The sequence below is a fragment of the Peromyscus leucopus genome, unplaced genomic scaffold, assembly GCF_004664715.2.
Source record: "Peromyscus leucopus breed LL Stock unplaced genomic scaffold, UCI_PerLeu_2.1 scaffold_1159, whole genome shotgun sequence".
Classification (NCBI taxonomy): Eukaryota; Metazoa; Chordata; class Mammalia; order Rodentia; family Cricetidae; genus Peromyscus; species Peromyscus leucopus.
In genome coordinates, this window is record NW_023504291.1 from 1 (window position 1) to 14636 (window position 14636).

General features: G+C 55.7%; 2 protein-coding genes across 3 annotated transcripts in view; both read left to right on the forward strand.

Annotated features, from left to right (window-relative positions):
• The first annotated feature begins 477 nt into the window (after window positions 1–477).
• Window positions 478–6183, forward strand: LOC114686542 (protein GPR108). The gene is made up of 13 exons (XM_037201696.1): window positions 478–975; window positions 1067–1260; window positions 1352–1456; window positions 2575–2708; window positions 2824–2899; window positions 3241–3314; window positions 3404–3521; window positions 3917–4047; window positions 4391–4434; window positions 4701–4750; window positions 4856–4939; window positions 5032–5156; window positions 5674–6183. Exons 1-13 carry the CDS (start codon window positions 696–698, stop codon window positions 5744–5746), a joined length of 1488 nt encoding a protein of 495 aa, XP_037057591.1. The 5' UTR covers window positions 478–695; the 3' UTR covers window positions 5747–6183.
• A 7346-nt stretch (window positions 6184–13529) lies between these two features.
• C3 (complement C3) overlaps window positions 13530–14636 on the forward strand; it is a 29033-nt gene continuing 27926 nt past the window's right edge. The window contains exon 1 of one of the 2 annotated variants that reach the window (XM_028861203.2): window positions 13530–13697. In XM_028861203.2, the coding sequence (XP_028717036.1) occupies window positions 13621–13697 (77 nt within the window). In that variant the 5' untranslated portion in view covers window positions 13530–13620. The remainder of the gene's footprint in view (window positions 13698–14636) is intronic. The other variant, XM_037201697.1, reaches the window with a different exon arrangement.

The following is a 14636-nucleotide window of genomic DNA, read 5'->3' on the forward strand; positions in this document are numbered from 1 at the left end:
TGCCTTACAAATTGTAGGCAAGTGCTATAACCCTGACCACGCCCCTGGGCCCTCACTGGGGGTTTGTGGGCGGGGCTCTACCCTGACCACGCCCCCAGGCCCTCACTGGGGATTCTAGGCGGGGCTCTACCCTGATCACGCCCCCAGCCCCTACTGGGGGATTCTAGGCAGGGCTCCACCCTGACCACGCCCCTAGCCCCTCACTAGGGGATTCCAGGTGGGGCTCCACCCTGACCACGCCCCCAGCCCCTCACTGGGGGATTCCAGGTGGGGCTCCACCCCTGAGCCATGACCCCAGCCTTATTTGTACCTTTTATTTTTTTTATTTTATTTATTTAATTACTTATTTTAATTAATTAATTAATAATTTTGGTTTTTCAAGACAAGGTTTCTCTGTGTAGCCTTTCCTGGAACTCTGTAGGCCAGGCATGCCAGGCAATGGTGGCGCATGCCTTTAATCCCAGCACTCGGGAGACAGAGCCAGGCGGATCTCTGTGTACCTTTTATTTTAAGACAGGGATTCAGTAAGTTTTACCAGTTTGAGCCTTGAACTCACTCTGTAATCCAGGCTGACACTGAACTTGCAATCCTCCTGCCTCTGCCTCCCAAGTACCTTGGATCACAGGCCTTTTGTCCTCAGACCAGGCCATGTCGTCTTCTGATTTGGAGGCCCTTCCCAGTAGACAACCATAAGCATGGGAGCTACCTTGACGGGTGGTAGCCAGATGCTGAGATCTGGTGACCAGTGGCTCAGGGAGATTCTCCAGCCCTTTAGGGAGGGCATCCACACACATTACATACCTGACCACAGACTTCACCCTCCCCTTTTCCTATCCCTCCCTCACCCAAGGGTCCAAGTCCGAAAATATGGGGAGCAGAGGAAGTTGTTCATCTCCCCTGGCCTCCTCCCTGATGCCCCGGCCCCATCAAGCATCCCGAAGCCAGAGCCGGCAGGTACCCCTAAGGAGAACAGTGGTAAGTCCGGGAGGCTGGGCAGAGCTGCCCTGGACATACCCCAATTTTCTACCCATCTGTCTTTGAACAGTCACTCACCCATCTCCTACAGAGACCTCTGCCGTCAAGGAGGATCAGGCAAAGCCCGGAGCACCCCCAGTCTCAGGAGAGAAAACTATCCCGGGGGTACACGGACACTCGACAGAGGGCCAGCCACAGAGGCAGCTGCCCACGCGGGACCCCGGCAGGAAGGAGGAGGACCTGGTGTTGGGGCTGGGCCACCTCAACGACTCATATAACTTCAGTGTGAGTGCCTGCTTTGCCCAGATGTCCCCGCCTCCCCCGAACCCTGACGCAAGGGGGAACCCTACTGAGACCCCCCACCTCTTGTGACTAGTTCCACGTGGTGATCGGCTCCAGGGCAGAGGAAGGCCAATACAGCCTCAACTTCCACAACTGCCACAACTCCATTCCCGGCCATGAGCAGCCGTTCGACCTCACTGTGAGTGTCCAGGGACAGGCACACCCATCCCGCTGAACGGCTCTGTCTTCGTCCTGTGGTTGTCTTTGTCTTTTTATCACACTTTATTTATTGGGGGGAGGAGATCCGCCTGCCTCTGCCTCCCGAGTGCTGGGATTAAAGGCGTGGGCCGCCACCACCCGGCGCTCACCTTGTTTTTTGAGACAGGGTCTCTGACTGACTTGGAGCTCAGTTTCAGGCAGGCTGGCTGGCTAGCAATCCACAGGGACCCACCTGTCTCCACTTCCATGCTGGGCCTTCAGGCAAAGGCTGCCATCCCAGGCTTTCTTGATGTGGGTTCTGGGGATCTGAACTCGGCTCTTCATGACAGCGCTGCCTCCCCAGCCGAGTCCTGAGCATCCTGTAGACTCGTTTTACATTTATTTTTAATGTGAGTGTGTGAAGTGTGTGTGCAGCACATGCGGAGGTCAAAGGGCAAGTTACGGGCATCAGTTCTCTCCTCGCGTGTGTTCCGAGGATGGCCACCTGAAGCCGTCCTTGGCCTCCATCGTATAAACAGAATCACACGGTATGCCCTAAGTCAGTGGTGCCCAACCTGAGGGTCTCGACCCCTTTGGGGGCTGCACACCAGGTGACCTGTGTATCAGATATTTGCATTACAGTTCATAACCATAGCAAATCTACAGTGATGAAGTCACCGCGAGATAGTTCTGTGTGGGAGGGGGGGTCACCACAGCAGTACAGCTCAGAGCCGTATCAAAGGGTCACAGCATCAGGAAGGCTGAGAACCGCTGGCCAAAATGATCTGGTCACAATGTGGGGATGTTGTATTGGATGCTATGAGTCGCTTTTCTCCTGGGTAGCCCCTAACCAGCACCACGTAACTCCTCTGTATCCCATCCCTGGTTTTCTGGAAATGTGGCGGGCCCTATGCACTTTGTGCAAAGACTGGGTCGTCCCTGGGTGTTGGTTCTGCTGTGGTCCTGGTGCCAGTCCTCTGTGGCTTATATGGCTGTGTACCCATTTGAGAGACAGGACCAACTGAGGCTCTAGCTAGGAAGAAGAGCTAGAGACTGGAACTCTCTGAAACCCAGAGCTAGAGCTATGGGAGCAAGGCCAGCTGCCTCCCCCCTTTACAGGTGATGATCCGAGAGAAGAATCCAGAAGGCTTCCTGTCAGCAGCAGAAATCCCCCTCTTCAAGCTCTACCTGACCATGTCTGCCTGCTTCCTGGCTGCAGGCATCTTCTGGGTGTCCATCCTCTGCAAGAATACGTAAATCCCCTCCCCACACTCCCAGCCCTCCCCTCGCCCCCTCCCCACCTCTCCTCTGAGGGCCTCACATCCTGATCTCAAAGGTGCTCTCTCCACCCTCTTCTCCCTCTGGCAGCTACAGCGTCTTTAAGATCCACTGGCTCATGGCAGCCCTGGCGTTCACCAAGAGTGTCTCCCTGCTTTTCCACAGCGTGAGCACCCAGGGCCCGGTGGCCACACAAGGGTGGGATGGTGAGACGGGACATCTGTCCACCTGTGCGCCTTGTCCATCTCATCTCTCTTCACACTCAGCCCGGCTCCCACCACCTACCCTCCAGGACCATGCCTTGGTCCAGTGCTGACTGCCATATTGTCTAACCATCCCCCCACTCAGCTGTGACACCCCCCCCCGTCATTGTGGAGGGGGTGCGTGGTGACTGTTTTCATTTCCCTCCCCAATCACCCGCTCATCCGTCCCAATTCTCTGTTCCTAAACTGTCCCCGGCCATCCGTCCTTCTCTCTGACTGCCCGTCCGTCCATCTGCCTCTCCAGATCAACTACTACTTCATCAACAGCCAAGGCCACCCCATCGAAGGCCTCGCCGTCATGCACTATATCACACACCTGTGAGTCCCCGGCACACAGGTGGGGGAGGCGGCCGGAGGGGCTGGGCCCCCCACCGAGTCGTCAGACCACCCCCACCCTGCCCCCCCAGGTTGAAAGGTGCCCTTCTCTTCATCACCATCGCCCTGATCGGCTCGGGCTGGGCCTTTGTGAAGTACATGCTGTCAGACAAGGAGAAGAAGATTTTTGGAATTGTGATCCCCCTGCAGGTGTGTGTGTGTGTGGGGGGGTTCCATGGGGGTCTAGGAAGGTGCAGGGAGGGGGGCTCAAGAGACAGCGGAGACATAGGGAGATTCAGAGAGGAGAGCTGGGGTGGGGTACAGGGAGGGATGCTGGGATGAGACACAGGGAGACTAGGGTGGGGTGGGGGTAGAGAAAGGATGCTGGGGTTGGGTAGGAGATAGAGGGGCGAGGCTGGGATGAGACACAGCGTGAGATACGGGGTGGGATACAGGAAGGGACGTCCAGCTGGGGATGGAGGGGTGCTCGGTGAGGTACAGAGGGGAAAGTCCATGGTGGTAGGGGATTTGGAAGTGGTTCATTTTCAGTGGACAGGGATAAAAGGATGGGAATAAAATCAGGTGGCAACCTCCCATCCCCACAGGTCCTGGCTAACGTGGCATACATTGTCATCGAGTCCCGCGAGGAGGGTGCCAGCGACTATGGGCTCTGGAAGGAGATCTTGTTCCTGGTGGATCTCATCTGCTGTGGTGCCATCCTCTTCCCAGTCGTGTGGTGAGAACCCGGCCCTGCCCCTCGGCCCCTCCGAGGCCCTGCACCCCCCCTTGGCTGAGCCCTGCCCCTCGGCCCCTCCGAGGTCCTGCACCTCCCCCCCACCCCCGGCTGAGCCCTGCTCCCAGCCCCTCTGAGGCCCTGCCCCCCCCCCCTGAGCCCTGCTCCCAGCCCCTCCGAGGCCCTGCACCCCCCCCCCCGCTGAGCCCTGCCCCTCAGCCCCTCCGAGGCCCTGCACACCACCCCCCCCCCCCCCCCCCCCCCCGGCTGAGCCCTACCCCACAGAAGACTCCTGTGCACTGGGTTGGGGTCATGATCATTTCCCACATCCCTCCACCTGCTGCAGGTCCATCCGGCATCTGCAGGACGCATCTGGCACTGATGGGAAAGGTGAGGGAGGACCCCTCCTCTGGTTTCTTCCTGCCCTGCTTTCTCTCTGACACCAGGTGCCAGGGCCCTGTGTCTGCCCGGCTCTGGTTTTGTCTCCCTCGTCTGTCCCCTCTGTCACCTCTCCCCCTTACCAATTGCTCTTGCTGCGGTTCATCCTGCTGCCCTGGGACTGCCCCCCAGGCCCTGTCCCCTTCTCTGTTGCCCTCCCCTCCTGCCACTTTCAGTGACCCCACCCCACCCCACCCCCATTCTGTGCCCACCCACAGTGGCGGTGAACCTGGCCAAGCTGAAGTTGTTCCGGCATTACTACGTCATGGTAGGAGTCCTGCCCTCCCCCAGGCCCGAGTCCCTCCCCGCTGCCCTCTGTCCCTGACCCCCGAGCCTCACTCATCCTCTGTCCCTATGCCCCGTGCGCCCCCAGGTCATCTGCTACATCTACTTCACGCGCATCATCGCCATCCTGCTGCGTGTGGCCGTGCCCTTCCAGTGGCAGTGGTTGTACCAGGTGAGTGGAGCCCAGCAGGGTCCCTAGGAGGGGTTGGGTCAGGAGTGTGAGTGGCCAGGGAGCGCCCTCTGAGCCCACGCTCCGGCCCCCAGCTCTTGGTGGAGAGTTCCACGCTGGCCTTCTTCGTGCTCACCGGCTACAAGTTCCAGCCAGCTGGGGACAACCCTTACCTGCAGCTCCCGCAGGAGGATGAGGAAGATGTGCAGATGGAGCAAGTGTGAGCAAACTGGGGGGTCGGGGCGGGGTTGGGGCCAGACCAAAGTTAGGGGCTATGCTGGGGCAACAGGGCAGGATGGGATAAGGCCTTAGGCTGCTTCTGAGGGTGTGCCTAGGTGGGATTGTGGGTGTGGGGGGCCAAAAAAGGACTAAAGGTGGGGTGGGCGTAGCCTCGGAGTGGGCAGAACTGGCTCTGGGGTGGGCTGAGGAGGAGGAGGGACAGGATCCAGGTGGTCCACTGGGATCAGATTGGTGTGAGCAGCTTGGAGGGCTGGCAGGGGCGGGATTAGAACAAGGAAAGGATGGGCTGTGACACCCGGGGCTGGGGGCCCCAGGCAAGCTGGGCCAGGACCAGGCCACTCTGGAGTGGTGGGAGTCAGGCTGCCTTGACAGCAGGGTTGAGGCTGCCATATTGACTGCTGGACTGGGTCTGGGGACGGAGGGGTGGATGGGAGCGGGCCGGGCCTGCTCTCCTTCGGCCGCCGCTGGACCCCGCTTCTGCCATGTGCCTCTCTCAGGATGACGGACTCTGGGTTTCGGGAAGGCCTGTCCAAAGTCAACAAGACAGCCAGTGGCCGGGAGCTGTCCTGACTTCCCTGCGTCCAGCCAGCCACCCTCGGTCCTCCTGCACCCCGCACACCTACACTCACCCCCAGGGTGCAGGGAGCCCGGAGGCCCACGCCGACAAGGCACCCAGGACGCGACAAGGCACCCAGGACGCGGGTCCCCAAGGAGCCTTTCAGAAACAGGCGCTCTTCTCCCAGCACTGCAGGCCTGTCCCTGTCCTCACCAGGGGACGCCTCGGCCCCGTTCAGAACAATAAGGACCAACCTGTCCTTTCACTTCTTGAGTTTCTTGACATTGAGGGGTTTGAGTGCCTAAGGCAAGCTGCATCTATGATCTAGAACCCTGAGTTCTCAGCCCACGTGGTGGCACATGTCTGTCATCCTGTTGCTCTGGAGATCCTCGTGAAGCTCTGGGCTGACCAGGAAACAAAAATAAAGAGAAAGCAGAATTCACAGTGAGGAGAGGACGCTCTGCCGATGCTGTGCTGGGCCCTGGGTTGGCTGCTGGGGACAGTGTGACCAAAGTCCCACCCCCGGGCCCCCATTCCAACCTTCAGGGGTCTTTCAAGCCACCAGACCCAGGATGAGGGCCACACAGGGACTGACCCAGCCACAGAGTCCGGAAGGTAAAGGAGAGATGAGAATGAACCGGTGTCCCCTGAAGACAGGCCCGAGTGTGCAACCAGGCTGGGGATGTGAAGCGCTGGCTGTGCCTGTGCCGGACCGAATGCAGAGCCCGGAGCCTCCCCAAGATACCCCTGTGCTTGTCATCCTAGCGCCAGGGAGGTGGGGAGGGGCAGATCCCTGGGCCTGGCTGCCCAGCCAGCCTAGCCTACTTCTTGCAGCCCAGACCCTTGAGGCACCCTGTTTCAGAACTAGGGTAGGCGGCTCCGAAGCAGCAGCAGCGAGGCTGGCCTGTAGCTGTCCTTCCTGAGGACACAGTGCGGGAGGGTGGTTAATCTACCTTAGGCCACAGAGGACACTCATACCAAGGCATGGCGCTGCAAGCCTCTAACTCCAACATTCAAGAAGCCGTGGCAGGAGAGTTACTATGGTTTGAGGCTAGCCTGGGCAAAGAGTGAGATCCTGTTCATGTAGAAATGGACAGATATGGCCATAAGGGTCCAGCAACAGCCTTGGCCTGGCCTCTTGGGGACCCCCTTAGAGTTAACTCTCCTCTCAGTCCTCCCCTGAGGATGCCCAGGAGTGTCTTATAGAGCACAGAGACACCATGGCAGTGGGGGAGGTGGGGTAAGGAGAGGGAGGGGTGAGAGGCCAGATTAAGATTTCCACAGTAAGGAAGTGAGGCCAGCTGCAGCCCAGATGAACAAATAGCCCAGCCAGCGGAAGCATGGGAGGGTGTGAAATCAGGAGGTGGAAGGCAGTGTCAGGACTGGCCGGGGCAGCAGCAGACAGTCCTAAAAACAGACTGAGGCTTTGTGCCAGGGCCCACGAGAGCCATGCAAGAATCAAGAGGAAGGTCAGGGCCCCGTGTGGCTGTACACGAGGAAGTAGGCACAGAGATAAACTCCCACTCCAAAGATGGGCACACCCTAATCCTCCCCAGATGTGAATATGTCCCTAACAGCAGAAGGGAAGACCTGAAGGATGAAACCAATGTGAGGGCACCCTGGTGGAACCGGCATCCTGACAGGGTTCACAAGGAAGAGAGCTGGTCTGGTGGTGCACACCTTTAAACCCAGGAGGCAGAGGCAGGCTCTGAGTTCCAGGCCACCTGATCTACATAGAGTTCCAGGACAGCCAGGGCTACACAAAGAAACCCTCTCTCCAAATAAACAGAACAAAAAATTCTGGACTAGAGAGGTGGCTCAGTGGTTAAGAGCACTGACTGCTCTTCCAGAGGACCGGGCTTAACTTTCAGCATCCATGTGGCAGCTCAAGACTATAACTCCATTTCCAGGAGTTCTATCCCCCTCACAGACACACACAGCCAAAACACCGAAGCACTTGAAGAAAAAAAAAATGGTTAGAGGTGAGCTTGAGCAGAGGGCAGGAACCGCATAGTGTTCACACCTGTCCTCGTAGAAAGTCTGGTTTTTATAGTGAGAATGTCTCAAAAGAGAAAAGAAAAGAAAAAAACAGGACAAGGAAGAAAATGGAGGGGGTGGGTGTTGGGCACCTACCTGAGTGTTCTGTCTGCAAGGTGCATTTCTCTGTCTCTGGAGACCAGGCTCAGACTCAGTATCTACAGGGGTGAGGAGGTGGGGGTGCTGCCCTGTGGCTGAACTCTGACCCCATCCTCCCCCTCTTGTGAAACCTGGGTGCTGCAGGCACCCCTACAGAGCTCAGGGAGGAAGCCCTGGATGGTGCAGGGGTCAAGGTCCCTGAGAGTTAATGAGTTACTGGGTAGGAAGAGAGGTGACCCAGCCTGGACAGGAGTTCCAGGAAAGCGATGCAGTGGGGGGTCCTGGAAGTGGGGAAGCAGACAGGAGCCTGGGCTTTCCAGCACAGAGGGGATCCTGTGGCTTTGGGAGGAGTGCCATACCCCTACAGTCAGAGTGGACGGGTTCTGCCACCCGGAAATCAAGTCTGCCCCTTTCTGTCACTGTGACACCAGAGCGCAGCACTGATGGAAGAGTCTGCAGCTCCCTCATTTGTGAGACAAGGTCTCTCTAGACCAGGCTGGCCTGGAACTCAGAGATCTGCCTTCCTCTGCCTGCCTGAGAGTGTGCACCACCACGCCGGGCACTTCTCTCCGTTTTTAAGTATGTTTGCTCAAAGAGCGTTTATGTGAATTATTTTATTATTTTTAGGCAGTGTCTGATGTAGACTAGGCTGGCCTTACTCTCTCTGTAGCCAAGGGTGACTTTAAATTCCTGATCTCCCAGGCCCTGAGGTGTCAGGCCTGATCCACCACACCTGACTCGTGGAGTTTTGACACAAGGTCTCACTATGTAGCCCAGGCTGGCTTGGAACTCCTGCAATCCTCCTGCCTCAGTTTCTCAAGAAGAATGGCAGGCATGTGCCACCATGCCTGGCACTACTCTCCTGTGTGTGTGTGTGTGTGTGTGTGTGTGTGTGCAAGTGTGTGTGTCTGTGTGTCTGTGTGTGTGTCTCTGTGTGTGTGTGTCTTTGTGTGTGTCTGTGTGTGTCTCTGTGTGTGTGTGGTGAGTGTGTGTGCGTGTGTGTGTGTGTGTGTGTGTGTGTGTGTGTCTGTGCGTGTGTGTGTGTGTGCGCGCGCGGTGTGTGTGCGTGGTGTGTCTGTGTGTGTGTGTCTCTCTGTGTGTGTGTCTCTCTGTGTGTGTGTCTCTGTGTGTGTGTCTCTCTGTGTGTGTGTCTGTGTGTGTGTGTCTCTCTGTGTGTGTGTCTGTGTGTGTGTGTCTCTCTGTGTGTGTGTCTGTGTGTGTGTTTCTTGTGTGTGTGTCTCTCTGTGTGTGTGTCTCTGTGTGTGTGTGTCTCTCTGTGTGTGTGTCTGTGTGTGTGTGTCTCTCTGTGTGTGTGTCTGTGTGTGTGTGTGTCTCTGTGTGTGTGTGTCTCTCTGTGTGTATGTCTCTGTGTGTGTGTGTCTCTCTGTGTGTGTGTCTGTGTGTGTGTGTGTCTCTGTGTGTGTGTGTCTCTGTGTGTGTGTGTCTCTGTGTGTGTGTCTCTCTGTGTGTGTGTCTGTGTGTGTGTGTCTCTGTGTGTGTGTGTCTGTGTGTGTGTGTGTGTGTGTGAAGGCCCAAACTTGGTGTCCACTGTCTCCACTAGTCGCTCTGTACTTCTGTGTATTTACCAAGGCCTCTCACTGAACCCAGAGCTCACCGACTCCCGGTCCAGCAAGCCAGCTTGCCCAGGGAATCCCTGCTGTGCCTCTGCTGGGTTATCAGAGGGTGATGCCAAATGGCAAAGCCATCAGCTTTGTGCCCACTGAGCCACCTCTCCAGGGCTTGCTATGCTCTCCAGGTTGGTCTCAAATGGCAGTCCTCCTTCCTCAGCTTCCCAAGTGTTGGAGTGACAGGCGGATGGGCGGGCGTCCCCTTACCTGCCATGACTCTACCTTTTCATTTGTGTGTGAGGTGCAGGTTTTTGTTGTTGTCATTGTTTTGTTTTGTTTTTAAGGCAAATACGTTGCACAGATCTTATAAACAGCCTTGAGGCCAGAACCCTGGGCTCGTGGCCCCCTCCCTGGAAATCCCCTCACATGCTTCCCACCATGCTGGCTCAGCATGCCACTCTCCCCTCCCGATGTTCTGACACAAGTTCTTCTTTCCCCAGAGGAGAGTCACAGGATTCAAGAATTCCTCATCTCTCTATCTCTTCTCTCTCTCCCTCCCAGTGGGCCCTGGTCCAATCCTGCCTTCCTGGTTACCTCCCAGCACTAAATGCTGCAGTCCCAGTCTGGTGACTTCCCAGATCAGGATGGGGCCCAGACCCTTCCCACATTCCCAGCCAGAGCAGGAGCAGGAATGACTGTTAACCATCCCAGCAGGAGCAGGAATGACTGTTAACCATCAAGTGGAGAATTGATCTTTCTCCCCCACCTCAGCCATGGGGCAGCTCCTTTGTGCTCAGACCTGCCAGTCACCCACCTCCACCTTACATGGTAAACAAGTCCACAAAGACAAACCAGATCCGGTAGCCAGAAAGAAGTCTCCACTGGCAAATCACAAAACCCTCCTATTTCAGGCTAGAGCGAAACAGTGGGGCCAGAAAAAAGGCTGGGGGTGGGGTGGGGGACACTTGCTGGCAACCTCCACCCCGGGGACATTTCATAGTGGAAGGAGAGAAGGGACACCACACGCTGTCCTCTGACCTCCACACACGCAGGAGTATATGCAATCATAAATAAGATGCAATTTTTAAAAATGCGTTAAATAGAACAAAACCTAGGAACTGAGTGCCTGGGCCAGGGCAGAGGCAGAAGCAGAGGAAGGAAAGGGGAACACTTGGAGATCCAGTTTCAAAAGTTGGGCCCCAGTTTTGGAGGCAAGCTAATGCCTGCACCTCCCCTCCCCCCTCCCTTCTCTCTCCTCCCTCCCCCCTCCTGTTCTGCCTTCCACAGAAAGGATGTCGCAATCCTAGCTAAAAGACAAGCCAGGTTTGTTCTAACTCCCAGCCTCCCCTGTGCCCCCAGAGGCCAGGAAAACTGAGTGGTTTACAGGAAATCATGGCAAACTGTCCCCTTAACCCCTTCGGGTCACAAATACCTGTCCTTGGATTGGGCATCACCACCTTGGTTCACAGTGTTCCCTCACAGTCATTCACAGCCCAGTCTCAGAGGACAGGGTGGTGGTGGTGGTGGTGGTGGTGGTGGTGGTGGTGGTGGTGGTGGTGGTGGTGGGCGCCAGGCAGAGGCAGATAGGTAACTCCAGATAGATCCCAGTTACTCTCCAAGATTCTCAAGATTCCCAGGCAAGTGGATGTGACCACCTATCTACTCAGCATTCCAGAACCCAGGCTCCAGAGACCAAGGCACAGGTTTGCAGGTTGAGGGGCCAGCTTGGGCTAAGGAAACAAATATTGGGGTTCAAGTGGGTATGGTCACAGGTCACCTCAGCACTCCAGAGCTGGAGGCTCCGTGAATACACTGCTCGCCTAGAATACATGACTGCTGGGTTCCACCCCAGAACCACATAAAGCAGGCCTGGTGACAACCTCTGTCACCCCAGCACTCAGGAGGTGAGGCGTAGGAGCAGGGGTTGAAGGTCATCTTTCTCTACTGGAGACTTGGAAGCCAGCCCAGGCTACAGAAGACACTATCATAAAACAGAAAAACAAACAAACAAAAAAAACAGCTAGATTTGGAAGCCACCCCTTTAATCCCACCCAGCACTTTGCAGGCAAAGGCAGGAGGACCTCTGAGTTCTTAGCCAGTCCATACTACCTAGGACCCTCTCTCAAAAGATCTGAAATGCAGCAAGCATGGCCCAGTAGCCAGGCAGAAAGGGAAACTGGTAATTCATCTCCTGGAATTGACAACCCAGCCAGCAGGTGTCCAAATCTACAAAACCCTCAAAGAGAATGAGCTGGCAAGTTGTAGCGAGATTACCTACAGCAAACCCGGGAGACACCTGCTGTGTGGACAGTGTGCTTTGCAGGAAGACATTGAGACCCATGCTCCCCCCTGGCTGGTGAGTGGCAGGTCAGAGAGGAAGCAGCTGGCAGGGAGCCAGGCCTCTGGGGGGCTGGTGACCATGGCCGTCAATCATCAGCATAGATGGATTGTTTTCACACGAGGGCAGGGAGGAGGAGAAAGTTCTGGGAGCACTGACCTGGAATAATCTTTGAAGCAAACCTTTCCCACGCAGAAAGCAACACCCCACCCACTCAGAGAAGCAGGGAGAACAACACAGGTGCTAAGGGTGACTGGGCCGCCGAGCGGTGGGGCTGCAAGACGACGCGCTGGTTCCCATCGGCACTGGCTGTCCATCCCAAGGATCCGTGTTTGATTCCCAGCACCCACATTTGGTTCACCCAAACATCTGCAATTCCAGTTCCAGGGGATCCGACGTCTTCTGGCCGCCATAGGCATCAGGCATGCACATGGTGCACAGACATACATACAGGCAAAACACTCAGACACACACCTATACACGGAGAAACTCTGTCTCGAAAAATCTAAATAAACAAGTACAGATTTTTAAAAAAGAAAGAAACCCGGAGGTGGTGGCACACGACTTTAATCCCAGCACTCGGGAGGTTTCATCCCTCCACATAGGAGGCAGAGACAGGCAGATCTTTGTTAGTTCGAGGCCAGCCTGGTTCACAGAGTAAATTCCAGGACAGCCAGTGATACTTAGTGAAACCATGTCTCAAAAACAAAAACAAAAAAAAAAACAAACAAACAAAAAAAAAAAAAAAAAGAAAAAAAGAAAAGAAATGGTGTCATGTAGCCCAGACAGGCCTCTAATTTGCTGAGGCTGACCTTGAACTCCTGATCCCCCCTGCCTCCACCACCTAGTCCTGGGATGACAGGTCGATGCCACCAGAATTGAGTTCTGTGCTACTGAGGAAGAAACCCAGCCCTTCATGTGTGCTGGGCAAGCGCTTTTCCCCAGCAGACCTCCTGGAGAGTGAACTCCCAGGCAGCCTTCACAGCCAAGCTGAACTGGCCTCACCTCCTAGAACCCCTTCTGGATCCTCTAAGAAACAGAATTCTTTCCCACTGCAGAAAACGCTCCACAGAGCTGGGACTGTGTGTGCGGAGCTGCCCACACCCCTGATCCTCCTCATAGGAAAGGTTTTGTCTATAAATGCATAAGTAGAGCTTAGTGATGTCCATCAACTGGGGAGGTGGAGGCAGGAGGATTGCTTGAAGGCAGGAGTTCAGGAGTTTAGCACAATGGGTCTCAACCTTCCTGATGCTGTGACCCTTTAATACAGCTCCTCATGTTGTGGTGACCCCCCCTCCACACACACACACACCATAGAATTATTTTCATTGCTACTTCATAGCTGTAATTTTGCTGCTGCTATGAATCATAATGCAAATATCTGATATGCAACCCTCAAGGGGGTCACGACCCACAAGTTGATAACTACTGTTTGGCAAGACCTGTGGGTGGGAGAGAGAGAACCAGACAGACAGACAGACAGACATGCTCTGGTGCTGTGACCCAGCTACATGTGGAAGGAGTCACTCTAGACTTCAGTTGTTTCAACTGTAGCCAAGGACAGCAGGGACAGCATTTGGTCTGGACCCCAAGAGCAGCCCGAGCCAGACAGGTGCTTCAGAGCTCTAGGGAAATGTGCTTCGGGTTACTCACCCCAAGACATGTTGGCCGCAGGCTTAGGAAAAGCTTAGGAAACTATGTTGCAAAATCTGGGGCAGTCCCTGGGTGCAGGAACTGGGAGGGCCCAGAGGAGGAGGTCCATATAAGAGGCAGGCGCCACAGCCTGGCTCACTCCTGCCCACCCCTGCCCCTCACCCCCTCACCCCCTCCACTCTTCTCCTTCACTATGGCACCAGCTTCAGGGCCCCAGCTGCTGCTGCTGCTGCTGCTGGCCGGCTCTCCCCTGGCTCTGGGGAGCCCCTTGTAAGTAGTTACCTTCTTAGACGCAGTGTAGGAAGGGGTTCTTACATGCAAGGGTGCAGTTTCTTGTAGAACTTCTGAGGTATCTGGGTGATTGCGGCTTTGTGGGGGGAGGTTAAGAGATAGGGGTGTTAAGAATTTGCGCTGGGGGCTGGAAGACCGCTCAGTGGGTAAGAACCCTTGCTGTATGAACATGACCCTTGTCCAAACTCCCAGCACCCACGGAAAAGCTAGGAGTGGCCTCAGTGCCTGAAACCCCACACAGTGAGGCCGGAGACAGGATAGCTGGGGGGTTGCTGGCTGCCAGCCCAGCGCCAGGTTCAGAGAGAGGACCTTGGCTTGACAGAATAAGGTGTGTGGGTGAGAGATCAGAATACCTGATATCCTCCTCTGGCCTGCATACACACACACACACACACACACACGCACACGCACACGCACACGCACACGCGCACGCGCACACGCATGCACGCACACACACACACATACACATGCACACACATACACACACACATACACATGCACACACATACACACACATACACACACACATACACACGCATGCACACACACACACACACACACACACTCACACAATTAAGAGCATGTGAATGAGCATGTGCACACAATTTGGCCTGCTTGGGTGTCAGGGTGTTTACAGTCTGATGGTCATGGAAACCCCCCCATGTTGTAGCATTGGGGTGCCTATCTATAGAACAGAAAGTCTGTAGATTTGGGGTGTCTGTGATGTCTCATGGTTTAGGCAATGGTGAGTTTGAAATTTGGGGGTTGGGGGATTGTTGGTGTCTGCAGCCCTTGACTGTGTGGACTCAAAAGTCAAGCTCAGATTGGGCCTGGTGACTAAGGCCTGTCTTCCCAGCTACTCTGGAGGCCGAGGCAGAAGGCATGCACATTCTAGGCAAGCTTGGTCTACAGAATGAG

What these genes read in the sequence shown, in the direction of transcription:
- LOC114686542 (XM_037201696.1), top strand. Translation starts at nt 696, where the DNA reads ATGGGAGCTACCTTGACGGGTGGTAGCCAGATGCTGAGATCTGGTGAC. An exon ending in GAATTGTGATCCCCCTGCAG is followed by an intron (nt 3,522 to 3,916) that starts GTGTGTGTGTGT and finishes CCATCCCCACAG; the next exon opens with GTCCTGGCTAACGTGGCATA. An exon ending in AGTGGCAGTGGTTGTACCAG is followed by an intron (nt 4,940 to 5,031) that starts GTGAGTGGAGCC and finishes TCCGGCCCCCAG; the next exon opens with CTCTTGGTGGAGAGTTCCAC.